Below are 16,528 nucleotides of genomic sequence, written 5' to 3'. Positions count from 1 at the left end.
GGAGCGCTGCCGCGCTTCCCAAGCGGCGCACTGTAGCAGTGCGCCACCGGGCCGGCCCCGACAATAAAGTTTTGATAGACCCACTAAGGTACGAAAATCAAGCCTGACTGTTTCTTCAATTGTAGAAAGATTTTCTATGTGTTTGTCTTAAATTTTAAGAGATTATCAGGATTACATCTCAAACACTGAGCCCTTAAAAACAAAAAGACACCAACTGCTCAGACTCACATCGAAGGGCTGGTGAATTCCCTTGGCAACAGCCTGGTACAGAGGACTGGTGGCATTGCTGCCCCTCTTGACATGTGGCCCAGCACCGAGGACATGCTGAAGAACACTGAATGCGTTTGCTTCTGCACTTCCTGTGGCGGCACTTTCTGCTACAAGAGCGGCGTGGACAAGACTGTCTCCATTCTGTTCTCGAATTTCACCTGGGGCACATACAGAGAGAGTGAAGAAGAAAACAGCTTGGTCACCATTGGTTTTATTCTTCAGTATTCCCCATAGCACAGTATTATCCCACTAAGATTAAGCTCTTCTGTGGCTCTGTGCTTTCTCCATGCCATCCTGCCCCCTCCACCCCCACAAAACATGTTTAATATGTAACACTCAAGCCATCTAATTCTTTCCTTCCAGGTTGAAACTGTTTGGTAGTAAGTAATCAGGCCTATTCCACCCCAACATGGTATTAAGGGGAGAAATGTCCTTCTGATAAATTTGTCCTAGTAGAACAAAATGCTTACCTCCACGGTATCTGGACTTTGCACCAGATAATCCAAGCCCACCCCTCATGTTGAGAAATTGTTCAGCAACTTGCTTTAGAACAGGATGACTCACACCTGTTTCAACAGAAGCAAAAACAAAGCTAGAAACAGCATGTCAAATCACAATTATAAAATATCTAGTGTTTTTCCTTGTTTTAAAAATAATGTATGATTATAAAATACCAACATTACAGAAATAAATAGTAAAAACCACTTATAGTTTACTATTAATAAACTACTCACTACATATTATTTACTATTAGTATTCATCGACAATTTTTTTCCTTGTAGTTATTACTCTCATTTTATTTTTAAAATGGTATCATTCTATTGATACTGTTTCTAACTTGTCTCTTGTAATTTGCATCTTTCTAAATGACTGGTGTACATTAAACATTTAATGGTTATAAAGAATTACATTCTACGGATATCCTATCATTTATTAATCAATTTCTTCTTGATGGACATTAGAATGTTTCTAAGAGTTGATTAAGGAAAACAATATTGCACTGTGTATAAGAGGACACTGTCAGGAAAGTGAAAACACAACCCATGGAATGGAAAAAAAAATATCTGCAAACCATGTATTCATAAGGGTCAAGTACACATAAATACAGGCAGAACCCTTATAACTCAACAATAAAAAACCAAACAACCTGATTAAAAAATGGGCAAGGACTTGAACAGACATTTTTCCAAAGAAGTTTCACAAACGGCCAAAGAGCACATGAAAAGATGTTCAGTGTCATTTGTCATCACAGAAATGCAAATCAAAACCACAATGACCACTCATACCCACTAGAATGGCCAAAATCAAAAAGCCAGTAACAGGCTGGCTGGTTAGCTCAGCTGGTTACAGTGTGGTGTTATAACATCAAGGCCAAGGGTTTGGATCCCCATACCAGTCAGCCGCCAAAAACAAAACAAAGACAGACAGTGAGTGTTGGAGAGGATGTGGAGAAATCGGAACGCTTGTGCACTGCTGGTGGAAATTTAAAAACGGTGCAATCACTTTGGAAAATAGTCTGGCGGTTACTCAAACGGTTAAAAAGAAAGTCCTACCCCTAGGTATATATCTCAAAAGACTTGAAAACAGGTGTTCTAAAAAAACTTACACATGAATGATTATATTCACAATATAAAAGTGGAATCGAACCCAAATGTCAATGAATGAATAAAGAACATGTGGTAATAAAATATTTTTCAGCCATAAGGGGGAATGAAACATGCTACAATATGGATGAACCTTGAAAACATTATGCTAAGTGAAAAAAGTCAGTTACAAAAGGCCACATATTGTATGAGTCCATTTATATGAAATGTCCATAGTAGTCGAATCTATAGAGAGAGAGATTTGTGGATGCCAGAGGAAGGGGAAAGATTAGAATGCAGAGTGACTGCTAATGGGTATGGGTATCTTTGGGGATTAGGAAAATGTTTTGAAATTAGATAGTGGTAATAGCTGCAAGACTTTCTGAATATATTAAAAACCACAGAATTGTAAACTTTAAAAGGGTGAATTTTATGGCATGTGATTTTAAAAAACAAACAAAATAACAACAGTGCAGACAATATTCTCCTGTAAATATTTTATAAACTTGACCAGGTGTTTCTGCAGGACAAATTCTTAAAAGTAATACTGCTGGGTCTAAGAGTATAAACATTTATAGTTTTAACAGATATATTCAAATCAACTTCCACAACTGTTGTACCAATTTATATTCCTACCCAACAATTTTCGAGAGTGCCTATTTCTCCATACCTGGTTAATACTGGGCAGTGTCAATCTTTCAATACTTGCCAATCTTACACATTAAGATTTTCTTAATTATTAGTGAGTCAGATCATTTTCTTTTTTTTTTTTGATGGTTGGCTGGCATGGGGATCCGAATGCTTGACCTCGGTGTTGTAACGCTGTGCTAACCAACTGAGCTAACTGGCCAGCCCCTGTCTGACCATCTTTTAAAATAATTGAGAAAACAAGCATAATCGGATACATAAATACATACATACATATATATTTCCCCCATGAACTGTCTGCTTTTGCCCTTTGCCTATTTTTCTATTAAGTTGTACTTCTTAAAACAGTTTATAAAAGATCTTTGCTTAGAGAAACTTCCTCTTGTCACAGGTTTTGCAAATACTGTAAAGAAGTTGATACAAGTAGATTACAAAGTTAAATGCCAGATTCTGCTTTCCAAAATAAATGACTAGTAAGTAAAATTCTGTCATATATTGCCTGTCTGACATTAATAGAAGACCAACCCTATGTTCACACAGTTTAAGGGACTACTCTTTTTTTCTTTTGGTGGCTGGTTGGTAAGGGGATCCAAACCTTTGACCTTGGTGTTTTCAGCCCATGCTCTAACCAACTGAGCTAACTGGCCAACCCAAGGTACTACTCCCAAGGAAGCAAACTGATGTGTAAGCAATTCCCAACTTACCAAGTCCAACCAAAGCCATTCTTGCACTTGTAAAATGGTTCTGAACATAGTAATGTAACTGAAAAAGTTAAAAACACTTATGAGGTTATATTAGTATAAATACAAAAACCCATAAAAACATAAAAGTGCAGTTCAGCAGAAAATAAATTCTCAGGCTTAAAAAAGCTGCTATAATGAACTATAAGGGACTAACTAGTGTTAAAAACACTTATGAGGTTATATTAGTATAAATACAAAAACCCATAAAAACATAAAAGTGCAATTCAGCAGAAAATAAATTCTCAGGCTTAAAAAAGCTGCTATAATGAACTATAAGGGACTAACTAGTGCCAAAATACACAGGGATTTTATTATGAAAACTATTGCTTAAGAGAACTAGAAGTTAATTGTGGTCATGGCTGCACAATTTTGTGAACGTAATGAAAACCACTGAATTGTGCACTTTAAATGGATGGTATGGTATGTGAATTACATCTGAATAAATAAATGATTAAAAAAAGGAATCAAAAGAAATTTGTGCCACGCAGCCTGAACTTGATATAACAGGACTAAGTTTATGACTTTTATTATGGTGAGGTTTAAGCAGTACATAAGGTTTCTTTGGTCTTTATACAGGTGATTATAAAGCACTTGTAACATTCTGCTGTAGGGCTAATATAGAGTTATATCACTATACCTCTCTCTCCCATCTTTGAAGCCAATCTCTACAAAGTTTTTCCTGCCATCTCTCTATAACAGGTTTTCCCACCTGGATGATCATAGAATTACCTGGGGAGCTTAAAAAACAAAATCAAACACTATTACTGTTCCCCATTCCCGGGACCCATCCTACAGAGTATGAGGAAAGAAGGTGACAGTGTTGAGAATCACTGGATTAAAGCATTGAGACTGAACTTTTAATCAATTTATCAGAAACCTGTGCCCTAAAATGAATGGTGTCTACATTTACGGAGTCACCTTGGAAAATATTATTTTCTTTGCATTGATGTTTTTCTATTGATTCTGCCATTCCTTATTGTATTCTAGCACCAATTTCTTTGGAATTTCCTTTAGCCAAGGGACATGTTTAAAAAATACTAGTAAGTGTTGAGAATCACTGGATTAAAGCATTGAGACTGAACTTTTAATCAATTTATCAGAAACCCGTGCCCTAAAATGAATGGTGTCTACATTTACGGAGTCACCTTGGAAAATATTATTTTCTTTGCATTGATGTTTTTCTATTGATTCTGCCATTCCTTAATGTATTCTAGCACCAATTTCTTTGGAATTTCCTTTAGCCAAGGGACATGTTTAAAAAATACTAGTGACTTTGAGATAACCAAGTTATCACGGTTAACATAGTATTTGTCTGTGATACACATATACTTATTTAAAAAAATAGGACATCTTGGTATATCCTAATTCATAAATTACCTTTTCTTTACTTGACAATATACTATGGAATTTCTATGTATCAATTAATATTTCTGAAGTTAGGTAGTGTTCCATTCTACAGATTTTTTTTTTTTGTGGCTGGCTGTTTTGGGGATCTGAACCTGTGACCTTGGGGTCATAAGGCTGTGCTCTAACCAGCTGAACTAACCGGCCAGCCCCTCTACAAATATTTAGTAAGTTATTTAACTAGCCCCCTAATGCTGGATATTAACTTGTTTCTAATTTTTTACAATTATAAAACAATGCTACAATAGACATCCTTGTAGATAAATGTTTTGCTATGTGCATTCTTTTAGCTACTTCAATGACACATCTTCATGAGAATGGATTTGATTTCTGAAAGATTTAAAACCTCATCATGAAAAACTCTTATGAAAAATGTTGCCTGTTCCAACTGGATGATATGAGTTATGATTTTTAAATAAAAATGCCATATGAATGGTAGGCATTAAATTATTGATTGATAAGTCAAAAGAAATACAGTTTAGTTTTCTGTAGTGGCTAACCAGAAATAAAATGAGACTGAAAACCTTAATTTCCAAGTCACATATACTTTGAAAGTGTTGATAATTCCAAATTTTTCTCTAAATGTCTTTTGATAAAACTGCTTTTGGAGGGGCTGGGTGGTAGGAATAGTAAATTAAGATTATATGCATGTATCTACCCTTGCAGATTTAACATTTAGTGTTTCATGTTTTGGAAACAAAGTTCTATGGTATACATACGGCTGTGACATGTGTAAAATGAGGCTGGTGTGCTGGAGAATGGAATAAGCAAGTGAGTGGGCTGATGGTGGAACAGGGGGTAAGAAAGCGGGATTTATTCTTAACTATCTATTCAGAGGGACTAAAGATTTTTGGACAAAGAATTTAGTATGATATTTAAAAATTTACATGCTATTTTTAAAAGATACAAATACACAGAAAAGGGTCTGGAAGAAAATACACCAGGTATTAACATTGAGTGCCTTTAGGTATGTAACATGTTTTCTTTTCCTTTATTTTGCTTCTCTTTATTTCGATTTTTCTGTAATGATCACATCCCTTTTATCATAAAACTTTTTTTTTGTTGTTGAAACATACAAAAAACTGTTCAGACAGAATTTTAGTTAAAAAGCAAGCTGATGGGAAAAAATTCAAGCAAGCTGAATTTCTTAATATCGGAAAATAAAAAGAAAAATGATCAATCAAACCTGAAATGACAGATGAACGTTCAACTTAAAGTAAAAACAAACACATTTTAAAATGTAACGTGTCTTGTTGGTTACCTCCTCTGATGTCACTTTTCCAATCCTATAGTCAGGGCAATACAAGGAATTAGCCAAGGCATTTCGGTAAGCTGCAGCATGTAAATTTTCAATGACATCTGTAAAATAAGTAAAGAAGCAGTTACTGAGATGTAATTCAAGTAATGATAACATTTTTAAAACCTGGAAAGCAACAAGTCTATAATTTGGTCATCTATGGCATTCAAGTATTAAGAGGACTCGAAATTTATTATCTTTAAGCTCTAGCAACTTTAAAAATTCTGCCAGGTGAATGTGCTGAGAAAAATAAGAGATTATATGGCAGCAGCTTCTACATGCTGGAGTCCATGTGAATACCTCTCTAACTTTAATCTGCTTGGTATCTTCTGGAAAGTATAATGGCCTCGGTTTCGAGAAGTCTGAATCTGGTTATGGTTCTGCCACCAAAATGCCATGTGACTTTGGAGAAGTCATTTAATCTGCATTTTACTTACTTGTAGGTTCCCTCTCTAGGTGATGAGGGAGTTGTCAGGATAAGAAGAGATATGACAGTGTCAGTTTTAAGTCACATCACTAGCTTTCATGGGTCAAGTGCCACTGGCAGACAGGACTTACTTCTCACTCGTGCCCTGACACTGTCCCTGCCTTCCTGCTTGAGTGCCTTTGCCCGAGGTGTGTTTCCTTTACTTGCTCATTATTTGGGCAACCTCCCTATGCCAGGCACTGTAAATACAGAGATGAGTAAGATATAATACCTGCCCTCAAAAAAGAGGAAAAATCATGAAATAAAGTATTGTGGGTGCAGTGTCAGCAGTGTGTCAAAAGTGCAGCAGGGGCTCAAGGGAAGAGCCGTGGAAACTGAAAAGGGTAATGGAGGTAAAATCCGGGACATGACTTGAAGAATGAGGAGGCATTTCCCAAATGAGTGAGTTGGGAGCAGCAGTTCAGGCAGAGGAAACAGACAAGGCAAAAACATAATGCGTGACGACAGTCTGACTGAAAGGGGGCTCGCAGCTGGGAGGAAAAAAGAGTGAAGCAAGAAAAAGGAGGAGTGGGCTGGAGTCAGATCATGAAAGACCATGCATGGTAAGCTAAAGAGTTTGGATTTTATCCTATAGACAATTAGAAGCCTTTAGAGGATTTTCATGTCAGAAGGGTCACTGTAATGGCAATATGGCAGACAGACTGAAGATGTGAACCCAGAGGCAGAGACAGCAGCCAGGACACCGTCTAGTAACTGTTCAGGCAGAAGGAATGAGGGTTGGAGCCTTATTGCTACCAGTGGGGAAGAAGCCACCAGGGACACACAAGTCATCTTTTCTACAATTTTACCATTCAATCTATTTCTTTGGTAGAAGTCCTGAACAATAAAGATCTCACTCCTTTGTGACACAAAGTGTCACCAAGACATAACATTAGCAACACGAACCAAGCACTAAGTTCCTGACACTGGACAGGGGACCCTTTCTCAACAGGCCTGCATTCTGAAGCAACCCCGTCCCAGGCCAAGCCCCTGCAAGGTCATCTGTTTCTGGTCTACCTGCACCTTTCTGTTCCCACTAGAAGTTGTAAGACTTCCGAGAGTCAGCAGTGCTTGTTTACAGATTTTTTTGCCAGTGTACTTCTCAAGATTTTATAAATATTACATAAACATAAGATATAAATAAAAAAAAATTCTTATTTTTTAAAAATTAAGGTGCTTGTTTTGGAAAGATGCAATAAAGGGGAGTTTACTAAACAATAATAGCAATAAATAACAATAGACAATAGCAGTAGCAGCAACAATAAACTGCCGCTGGAACTGGTGTAAGCAAAACCACCACTAAAAAACACTGGGAGGTTTCCCCAGGTCTGAGATGTAAAACAAAATGACAAATAAGATAAAACACTGGAAGGGAAACAAGAAAAATATCCAGGATTCTATAATCAATTTACTCACCATCAAACATGACAAATCAACAACAAATATAAATGTTTAGAAACAAAACAACAAACAATATATTTGAATAACTGATGAACAAATTTTTGGAAGAGATAAACCCAAGTAGGGAAAAATTTCAACAGCAATTTTTTCCTCTACAAAGTGACCTCCTCAAAAAGCCTATCTTAGAAACAAATGAATGTAACCTGAAAATGTACTTACAAGCCTGTGGATTCTGAAAAGCCACAGCTTTGTCAATCCTTAGCTGAGACTGAAGGTCAGCTACTTCCCACTGACGAAATTCTGGTGCTGTGGTGACGTTGAGCAGGAACTCCATTAGAATATCACTATAGAAGACATCAATATAAGAGTCAGAAGTCAAAAATTGAAAACCAGCATTCGAGATTCTACATCACTGTAATGCTCACTAAACATTAGGCCTTGTGGATAGCACAGTGTTAGGAGCGCAAACTTCATAAATGATAATCTGAAACCAAAGTCAGAGGTCATAATGACACACTACAAAGACTAGAACTGAGCAGCTTAGTATTTTGTTAATAGATGTCCTAAACACACGCAAGTACTTACACATCGTCCCGCAGGCATTCCACAACGTAAGCCATGTTTTCCCTTGTTGCAGTCACACTGAATCAGAAATGAGTGACAGTGAATTATGAGTCAGAAGAGTAAGTTTTCCCTTATATCTTCATTGTTAAATCAACCAATTCTTTTGGAAAGAAAATTTTTGAAATATAAAGAAGTGCAAATAATCATATAACAAAATCCCACACACTTATCAACTAAAATTTGAAAACAATAAAAAATATTTAAAAAAATAGTAAATAATTCAGCCTTAAAAATGAATGAAGTTCTGATATGTTACAATACAGATAAACCTTGAGGACATTATGCTGAGTGAAATAAGCCAGTCACAAAAGGGCAAATTGTATGATTCCACTTACATGAGGTGTCTTGAGTAGTCAAAATCATAGAGATAGAAGACAGAATGGTGGTTGCCAGGGCTGGGGGGTGGGGGAATGGGGAGTCATCCTTTAATGGGTACAGAGTTTCCACTGGTGAAGATGAAAAAGTTCTGGAGATGCATGGTGGTGATGGTGGTTGCTAAATGCCACTTAATGCCACAGAACTGTACACTTAAAAATTGTAAATTTTAGGGGCTGGCCCATGGCTCACTTGGAAGAGTGTGGTGCTGATAACACCAAGGCCACAGGTTTGGATCCCTATATAGGGATGGCCAGTTCGCTCACTTGGGAGAGCGTGGTGCTGACAAAACCAAGTCAAGGGTTAAGATCTTCTTACTGGTCATCTTTTTAGAAAAAAAAAAATTTTTATTTTGTGACCAGTAAGGGGATCGCAACCCTTGGCTTGGTGTCGCCCGCACTGCGCTCAGCCAGGGAGCGCACCGGCCATCATCCCTATATAGGATCTGATTTGTGACCAGTAAGGGGATCGCAACCCTTGGCTTGGTGTCGCCTGCACTGCGCTCAGCCAGGGAGCGCACCGGCCATCATCCCTATATAGGATCTGTACCCACGGCCTTAGCGCTCCCAGTGAGCCACGGGGTCGGCCCCTAGTCATCTTTTAAAAAAATAAATAGTAAATTTTATGTTATGTATGTTTTACCACAATTCTCAAAAAATGGCAAATAAAGCTGAAGATCTCTCTGTACCCTTCCCAGGCCAATTCTCTCACTCTCTCCCACTCTAGAGACAACTACAATCATAAGCCCTCTGCTGTATTATTTTGCTTGAAAAATTGCATCGTACCTTTAAAAAATTGTGAAACATGTTTTTTATGCATATTTTAAGTTCTGCCATGCTGACATATAAATCTAGTTCACTCCATAATTGCCGTGTAATAATCCCATCATATGACTACATACTTTATTTATCCATTTCCCTATAGATGGACATTTAGTTTCTAGTCTTTACAAAGATGAAGAATATCTTTGTGCATGTGGATTAAGAACCGCTGGGTTTTTCAATATTACTAGAAATTCCCTGATTCTCTTCTAAGTGGTTGTATCAATTTATACTTCCACCAATAGGGTAAGAGATTCTCTATCTTTCCTATCACTGTCAACACATGATATGTAAAAAATCTGATGGGTGTGAAATGGTATCACACCACTGAGTACAAGTAAACACTGGTGTCTGTGGCTTCCTCTCTGGGAACAGCTTGTTCCTATCCTTTGGCCATCCATTTTCTCATTAGTTGTTTTCTTCCCGATTTGTGGTTCTTTATTTTTCCAAATAGTAATTCTCTGTGTGTTATGTATATTGCAAATATCTACTCTCATCAGTTACTTAAATCTTTACTGTAAGGCATACGGATGTTTTAAATTTTGATGTAGTCAAATTCATCAGGCTTTTCTTTCTTCTGCTCTGTTTAAGAAATCCTCAACTTGATAACAGACAGAAGTTCCCTTACAATTGAATATTTTCTGGCATTTTCACTATTTATTTCCTATTACTTCTTTAACAAACCTTAATTTACCACCAACTGCTTCAATTCCACGGGTTATCTTGAAAGACGAAGCTCCTTTTGTAGTCTTGAAAAAAAAAAAAGGACTTTCTTCAGTTTTTCAATGCCAAGTTGTCAAATATCACACTATATCAAAATCTATTGTCTGTCAGATTTAAAAGGAATTTTACCAAACAGTGATCCTTTTTAGTTAAGAATTATAAAACAAGGTTCAACCAAAAGCACAAGTATAGGTTTTTATATAAAGTAAATTTATGTAAAAATTCTATTTATCAAATCAAGCTAACCGGGTTTATTGGTCTATTCTGAAAGAGACTCGCGTATGGGAAAGAAAAGTGATTTTATTTTGATTTTTGGCATTTAAAAAAAAATGTTTTCTGATTTCTTATGCTTTAGCCCAACATTCAGATGGACATTAATTTAATGCTTCTCTATGGCAAATATCCCGTGGTTTCTCATTTTATATTAGGGGACTGCACAGGGTTGAACAGCGTCCCCCCAATGTTCATGTCCAGCCAGAACCTGTGGAAGTAGGGTCTTTGCAGATTTAAGTAGATCTAAAATCCAATATGACTGGTGTGCTTATAAGATAGGAACTTGACAGAGAGACACAGATAGAAGGCAGGCCATGTGACAACTGAGGCAGAGACTGGAGTGATGCAGCTGCAAGCCAAGGAATGCAAAGGACTGCTGGCAATGACCGGGAGCTAGGATGTAGCCAGGAAAGATTCTTCCCTGGAGACTGTAGAGGGGGCACGGCCCTGCTGACACCTTGACTTGACTTAGACTCCTGATTTTGACTTCTAGCCTCTAGAACTGAGAGAGGATAATTTTTTTTTTTGTCTGTTTAAGCCATCCAGTATGTGGTAATGTCATGGCAGCTCAAGGAAACTAATACAGGGACACTTTTCTTTTTCACAGGACCAGAATACCACAGCATTTCCAACACTGAGGTAGTAAAGATACTTACCAAACTGGATGCAAGACGCAGCAAATGAGAGGTTCCTAAGTTGTTGCAGTCTTCATATCTACTGCCCGCTTTAATGAACAAACCAATTCTTGATGCAGGAGCATAGTTTTCCAGAGAAGCAATCACTAAACCATTTGGTAATTTGGTAAACTGCATTTAAAATAGAGATGTAATTAATGTCTTTATATGACCAAGGACACTAGGGCATGTGTGGGTTCCAGCAAGCATCTCAGTGGGACTAACCTCGAGGTCCTGAGGATGCAGAGGCACTCCTGCCGGGGCAGCTGTGGCTTTCACTTTGGGGGCAACTTTGAGGGAATAAAATCTCTAAACACACAAAAAACAGGTTACACAGGTTTCTCACAAGAACAGTTCACTGTATATAAGTGGTTTATCTTAGTGTACCCAGGCGACAGAGGGGGTTAGGGGTAAAATGAGCAATAACCATCTCAATGGAAGGTTTTAGCTGAATAACTTATTACAAACTTTTTAACCCACCAGTTTATCCAAGCCATTCACAAACCTCTATTTATTTGTGATTTATAGGGAACAGAGTTCTCTGTGTTCACTTTTTCTATGTAAAGAATCATTGGATTTTCTTTTACCTTTTAACTATCTTATTAAAGTTTCAAGCGGTTCTTTTTAGCTGTAATGCTTTGGCATTTTCTGAAAAAGCGTATTGCCACATCCATACCCTGTTATAGATTTCAGCACTACTGTTTCCCTTACTGCCTGATGAGTCTCACCTGTTTATTCTATTTTCCAAGAAAAATGACTACACCTCCTTAATTATTTTAGTGTCCTTTAAAAAAGGCTTCTTCTGAGCCTCCAACTTCCCCATTATTTCTTCAATCTCTCATGTGCCACACGAAGACCACACAACCAAGGGTCTTACTTTCTTTGACTAAATAAAAACTGAAAAAGGCTTCTTCTGAGCCTCCAACTTCCCCATTATTTCTTCAATCTCTCATGTGCCACACTAAGACCACACAACCAAGGGTCTTACTTTCTTTGACTAAATAAAAACTTATATTATCCTGAGATTAAGAACAGATTCTGAATATATAATATGCAGTTGCTGGTAGAGTAAAAGGATCTTCTTAAATGTCAGATAATGGATCCAAAATGCATTCAATGTATTCAGTTTTTGGGGCAAATAATATATAGTGCCAAAAAATTCATTCTGATTATGACTAATGTTCATGACATTACTAGTGGAGACGCTGAATAAATAAAATTTAGTGCTCCCAAGATCTAACAAACAAGTTTCTGGAGCTTCCCAAGTATGCTCAACAGAAGCTTCAATGCCCCTACTCTATGCTGTCCAGAAGGCTGTTTGTTGTATGTTCTGCATCAGTGCTGTACTAAGTTGGCTGCTGGTTGTCATTTGCTCTTAGTATTGCTTTTAAATTATAAACTACACTGCTGGCCGGTTAGCTCAGTTCACCAGAGCAAAGCGTTATAACACCAAGATCACCAGTTCAGATCCCCATCCAAAAAAAAAAAAGTAAATTATAAATTATAATTAGCTTTGCTTTATCATCATCAATTAAGTTTGATGGGTATGGTTAACCCTACTTGTGATTTTGGCTTCTGATTTTCCAAAAAGTAAATTTTAAGATATATGGACATAGTGGTTCAAATATGAACAATCCAAAATTCCATTGCCAAGGGAGACTTAGGTGCTTTACACTCAAATGTGCCTGAACAGTGACACTCTGTTGGTTGGTTATGTGCTTATTTCTTCCATTCAAATCAGAAAAGAATTACCCTCGTAATTGTCATAAAACTACTAGATTATTTTGTTTTAGTAACGAATTATGTATACATTTATTCTCATGAAAAGGCCAATAATTAGAAACAAATAATTGCTCTCAAGTTTACTGCTATTTGTTTACTTTGGTCCTCTCCAACTGTTACCTTTGAGCTCTTTTTCTACCGAAAAATGAAATAGAGATTTTTGAGGTCTTTTACCAGTCTGTCTTTGGTTAGGGTTTCTCAACTCAGGTACTACTGGCGTTACTGGGCTGGATAATTCTTTGTTGTAGGGGGCTGTTTTTCTGCACCGTAGGGTATTTAGGGCACCTTTGGCTTCTGGATGCTAGTATAAATGCTAGTAGCACCCTCCCCACAAATTGTTATAATCAAAAATGTTCCCAGACATTGTTTAACCGTTCCCTAGGGGCATATTGTCCTTCGCTGAAACTTCGAAAAAAGGGTTACCCTTCCCCTCTTGATTACCACTGCTCCACAGTGCTTTAACAATGACACTTGAAGAGTCTTCCCCGAGTGACCGCTACGTTTAATTCGGGCTTGAAGGGGGAGCCTTAATTAAGCAGCTTTTAAGGATAGTTGAAGAGCACGTCCTGAAGGAATCCTCTAACAAGAGATCAACAACAGCACGTCTTACACTGCCAGCACGCCCTGATCATCAGCAGTGAAGGTGCAGACTCTGTGACAGGCGCTATACCTGTATTAGCTCATTTCTTACACTTTTACTCGTAAGCCTACTTAACCGCTGTGGAAATGTACGCTCCGTGTACACCAAGGCGAAGAGGCCGCGGCTGACGGGAGGTCCGCGCCGCCCCCGCCGCGGGGTCCAGCGGTCTTCCTGTCCGGCCGCAGGTGCAGAAGCGGGAGTGACCTTCACGAGTCTCTCCACCGAGTCGCAGCGGATCGGCTCTCAAGCCCCCCCCCCCCCTCCAGGTTTTCCGGCGTTGCGTCTCTTCTGCTCACAGCACGAGCTGGGGCCCGCAGCCCACCTGGCCCTCAGGGTACAGCTGAAGGACAGATCGAAGCTGGCGGCCCCGTGCCCCAACCAGGCCCCTCCGGTCCGAATCGCCTTGCTGAAAAACTGCTCTTCAGCCCTACCCTAAGCCTCTCAAGCCCCCCCCCACTCCAGGTTTTCCGGCGTTGCGTCTCTTCTGCTCACAGCACGAGCTGGGGCCCGCAGCCCACCTGGCCCTCAGGGTACAGCTGAAGGACAGATCGAAGCTGGCGGCCCCGTGCCCCAACCAGGCCCCTCCGGTCCGAATCGCCTTGCTGAAAAACTGCTCTTCAGCCCTACCCTAAGCCCGCTGGCTGTGCTCACCAAGAAGGAACCGCCTCTGGTTAGCAGCTTCATGGCTGGAGATTGCTCTGACCCACGGTCACTCCCAGCTTAGAAATAAGCAAGATGGTGGCAAAGGACAAGAGTTTCCCAGCCCTCCCCGCGAACACGCTTCCCACGCCCCCTTCGCGAGGGACCGCTCTATATGGACCGCGCTCTACTGCTCCCGGGAGGTTTGGCCGGTCCAATTCTTCCGAGATGCGGAATGTGGAGGCGCATAGTTTCGTAAGTAAACGTACAAAGATAATTTAGGTTGCCGCTTTTGGGTTTTTTCCCCCTATCTGACTATCCACTCTGTAATCCTTTTTAAGTGCGTCTCGCAACCTGCCCTAGCGCCCCCTCCACTTTGGGCTCTTCCAGCCTGGTCTGTCCCAGGATTCCGCGGGCGCGATGCGGGCCACGCCCCCGTAGCCATAGACTTCCGGTCTCCAGACATGGGCGGGACGGGGGCTCCCGACCGGTATTCTGTTCGCGGAGGTGTGGGGGCTTCGAAACCTGGCGTGGTCACCTTGTCCGGTCGCTAGCTTCTGAGAGCAGTGGCCTCGTCTGGAGCGTCTCCGCAGAATCCCGGAACGGGCCGGAGACACGCCTGGTTGAGTCCCGAGCGAGGTCTCTGCTCTCACGGAGTTATGTCCTGCGCCGGGGCGAGGTAGAGAGTAAAAACTTAACTGTAGTTCGCGTGCGAGGAAACAAAAATGTCTTCAGCAGTAGGAGTGTCGGGGGACAGACACAGACAGACACGGGTTCGAGACCTGCACATTGAACAGGGCGGCCGTGGGGTCGTCTGGGGAGGAGTGCACTCCGCTCCCCGCTCCCCCACGGGCTTTGACCGGGAGGCTCATGCCCAGCTCCGCGCCGGGGACTCGCGGGCTCGTACGTGCTGCGCTGCGTGGTTGGGAAGCCGACGGTATCATGTGGGCCTGTGTTAGAAACGCAGGATCTCCAGGTCCCATGCCGGATCCGAGTCTGTGTAGTCACATACCCTGAGGTGACTTTACGCACGCCACAGGCTCAGAGGGGCTGCTGCTGCAGGTGTTCCAGCACACTGAGGTCCTCCACGCCGGCACCGTCTCCCGCTGGCTCACAGCCATCTAAGGTCCGCTCGTTGAGAACCTGGCGCCAGCCCAATTTCTTTGCCTTCAGGGGGCACCCCCAACCCAGTTAACATTTAGTACAGTCTCCCTACATGCGGTAGGCTTGCACTAGTGCTGCGTGAGATGATTTTAAGTTGGTACACGAATGAATACTGTTCCATTTTAATAGTTACGTATTTATTTTGATTATGGCAAGCAATGCTAGTGAGTTTTCTCTTTAAATATAAAGGAATAAAAATCAATTTAAAAAATGTTAAGTAACTATTGATATGGAGATATGGCAGAAATCAAGAATGTGTTATACCAGTGAGTGAAGTTTAGGAAGCACTGCTCTCTGATCGTCACCTGCCTTTTTAAAATTCTTCAGTAACTTACCCATGTTTTTCAGGATAAAGCTCAAATTTATTAAAATGGCATACAAAGCTCTCTCTCCAGTATTTTTAAGTCACTACCCTCAAATTAGGTGCAACCCTGAAGAGTCCTGTCATTGGAATTTCGTTGTCCAACAATCGGTCAGGTGAGAAGGGCACACGTCCCTGCACTCCTGCACAGGCACAGACACACAGAAACCCCTGTTTAGAATGTCCCCTTATTCTTAGGTCATATAACACCATCCACACATTACATGAAAACAGCTGTGACCCAAATATCTTAAAGGTGGAAAAATTCTCTTCAAAATGTGGTAGGATCTGAAACATAATTCACGATAGTAGGCACATTTCAACATTGCAAAATTTCCTATTAAGCTTTAAACTACAAAGTAGGAGTGCCACCTTGTGGAGTGATCTGCCACTTCCACATCATATCCTGCCCTACCCACCTCCATGACTGCTGCTCATGTGGAGGTTTGCCACAATTGCATTTAATTGCAGAATAGAGTCCTTGAAATTGTTCCTGTACAGGAGACGTTGAAAGCCCTGGGAAAGGAAACAGGCATACGGGAAGAGAGTAGACATGGAAGACAAGATTGCTGGAATTGCTCTAATTGTTTTCTTAATGTGGAGTCCAATCTGACTCCACAGAGCCCAACTCCCTACCCTG

General features: G+C 40.2%; 1 protein-coding gene across 1 annotated transcript in view; it reads right to left on the bottom strand.

Annotated features, from left to right (window-relative positions):
- The window catches only part of LOC103603703 (cytochrome b-c1 complex subunit 2, mitochondrial), a 34,427-nt gene extending 19,931 nt beyond the window's left edge, over positions 1 to 14,496 (bottom strand). The window contains exons 1-10 of the mRNA XM_008588275.1: positions 14,376 to 14,496; positions 11,528 to 11,611; positions 11,285 to 11,434; positions 10,317 to 10,381; positions 8,398 to 8,454; positions 8,032 to 8,156; positions 5,910 to 6,007; positions 3,206 to 3,263; positions 741 to 836; positions 229 to 428 (exon numbers count right to left, since the gene is read on the bottom strand). Of these exons, the coding sequence (XP_008586497.1) occupies positions 229 to 428; positions 741 to 836; positions 3,206 to 3,263; positions 5,910 to 6,007; positions 8,032 to 8,156; positions 8,398 to 8,454; positions 10,317 to 10,381; positions 11,285 to 11,434; positions 11,528 to 11,611; positions 14,376 to 14,408 (966 nt within the window). The 5' untranslated portion in view covers positions 14,409 to 14,496. The remainder of the gene's footprint in view (positions 1 to 228; positions 429 to 740; positions 837 to 3,205; positions 3,264 to 5,909; positions 6,008 to 8,031; positions 8,157 to 8,397; positions 8,455 to 10,316; positions 10,382 to 11,284; positions 11,435 to 11,527; positions 11,612 to 14,375) is intronic.
- Between the last annotated feature and the right edge of the window lie 2,032 nt (positions 14,497 to 16,528).

The sequence above is a fragment of the Galeopterus variegatus genome, unplaced genomic scaffold (assembly GCF_000696425.1).
Source record: "Galeopterus variegatus unplaced genomic scaffold, G_variegatus-3.0.2 Scaffold4759, whole genome shotgun sequence".
Classification (NCBI taxonomy): Eukaryota; Metazoa; Chordata; class Mammalia; order Dermoptera; family Cynocephalidae; genus Galeopterus; species Galeopterus variegatus.
The sequence above is the reverse complement of the archived record's forward strand: the minus strand, read 5'-3'. Positions and strand labels throughout refer to the sequence as shown.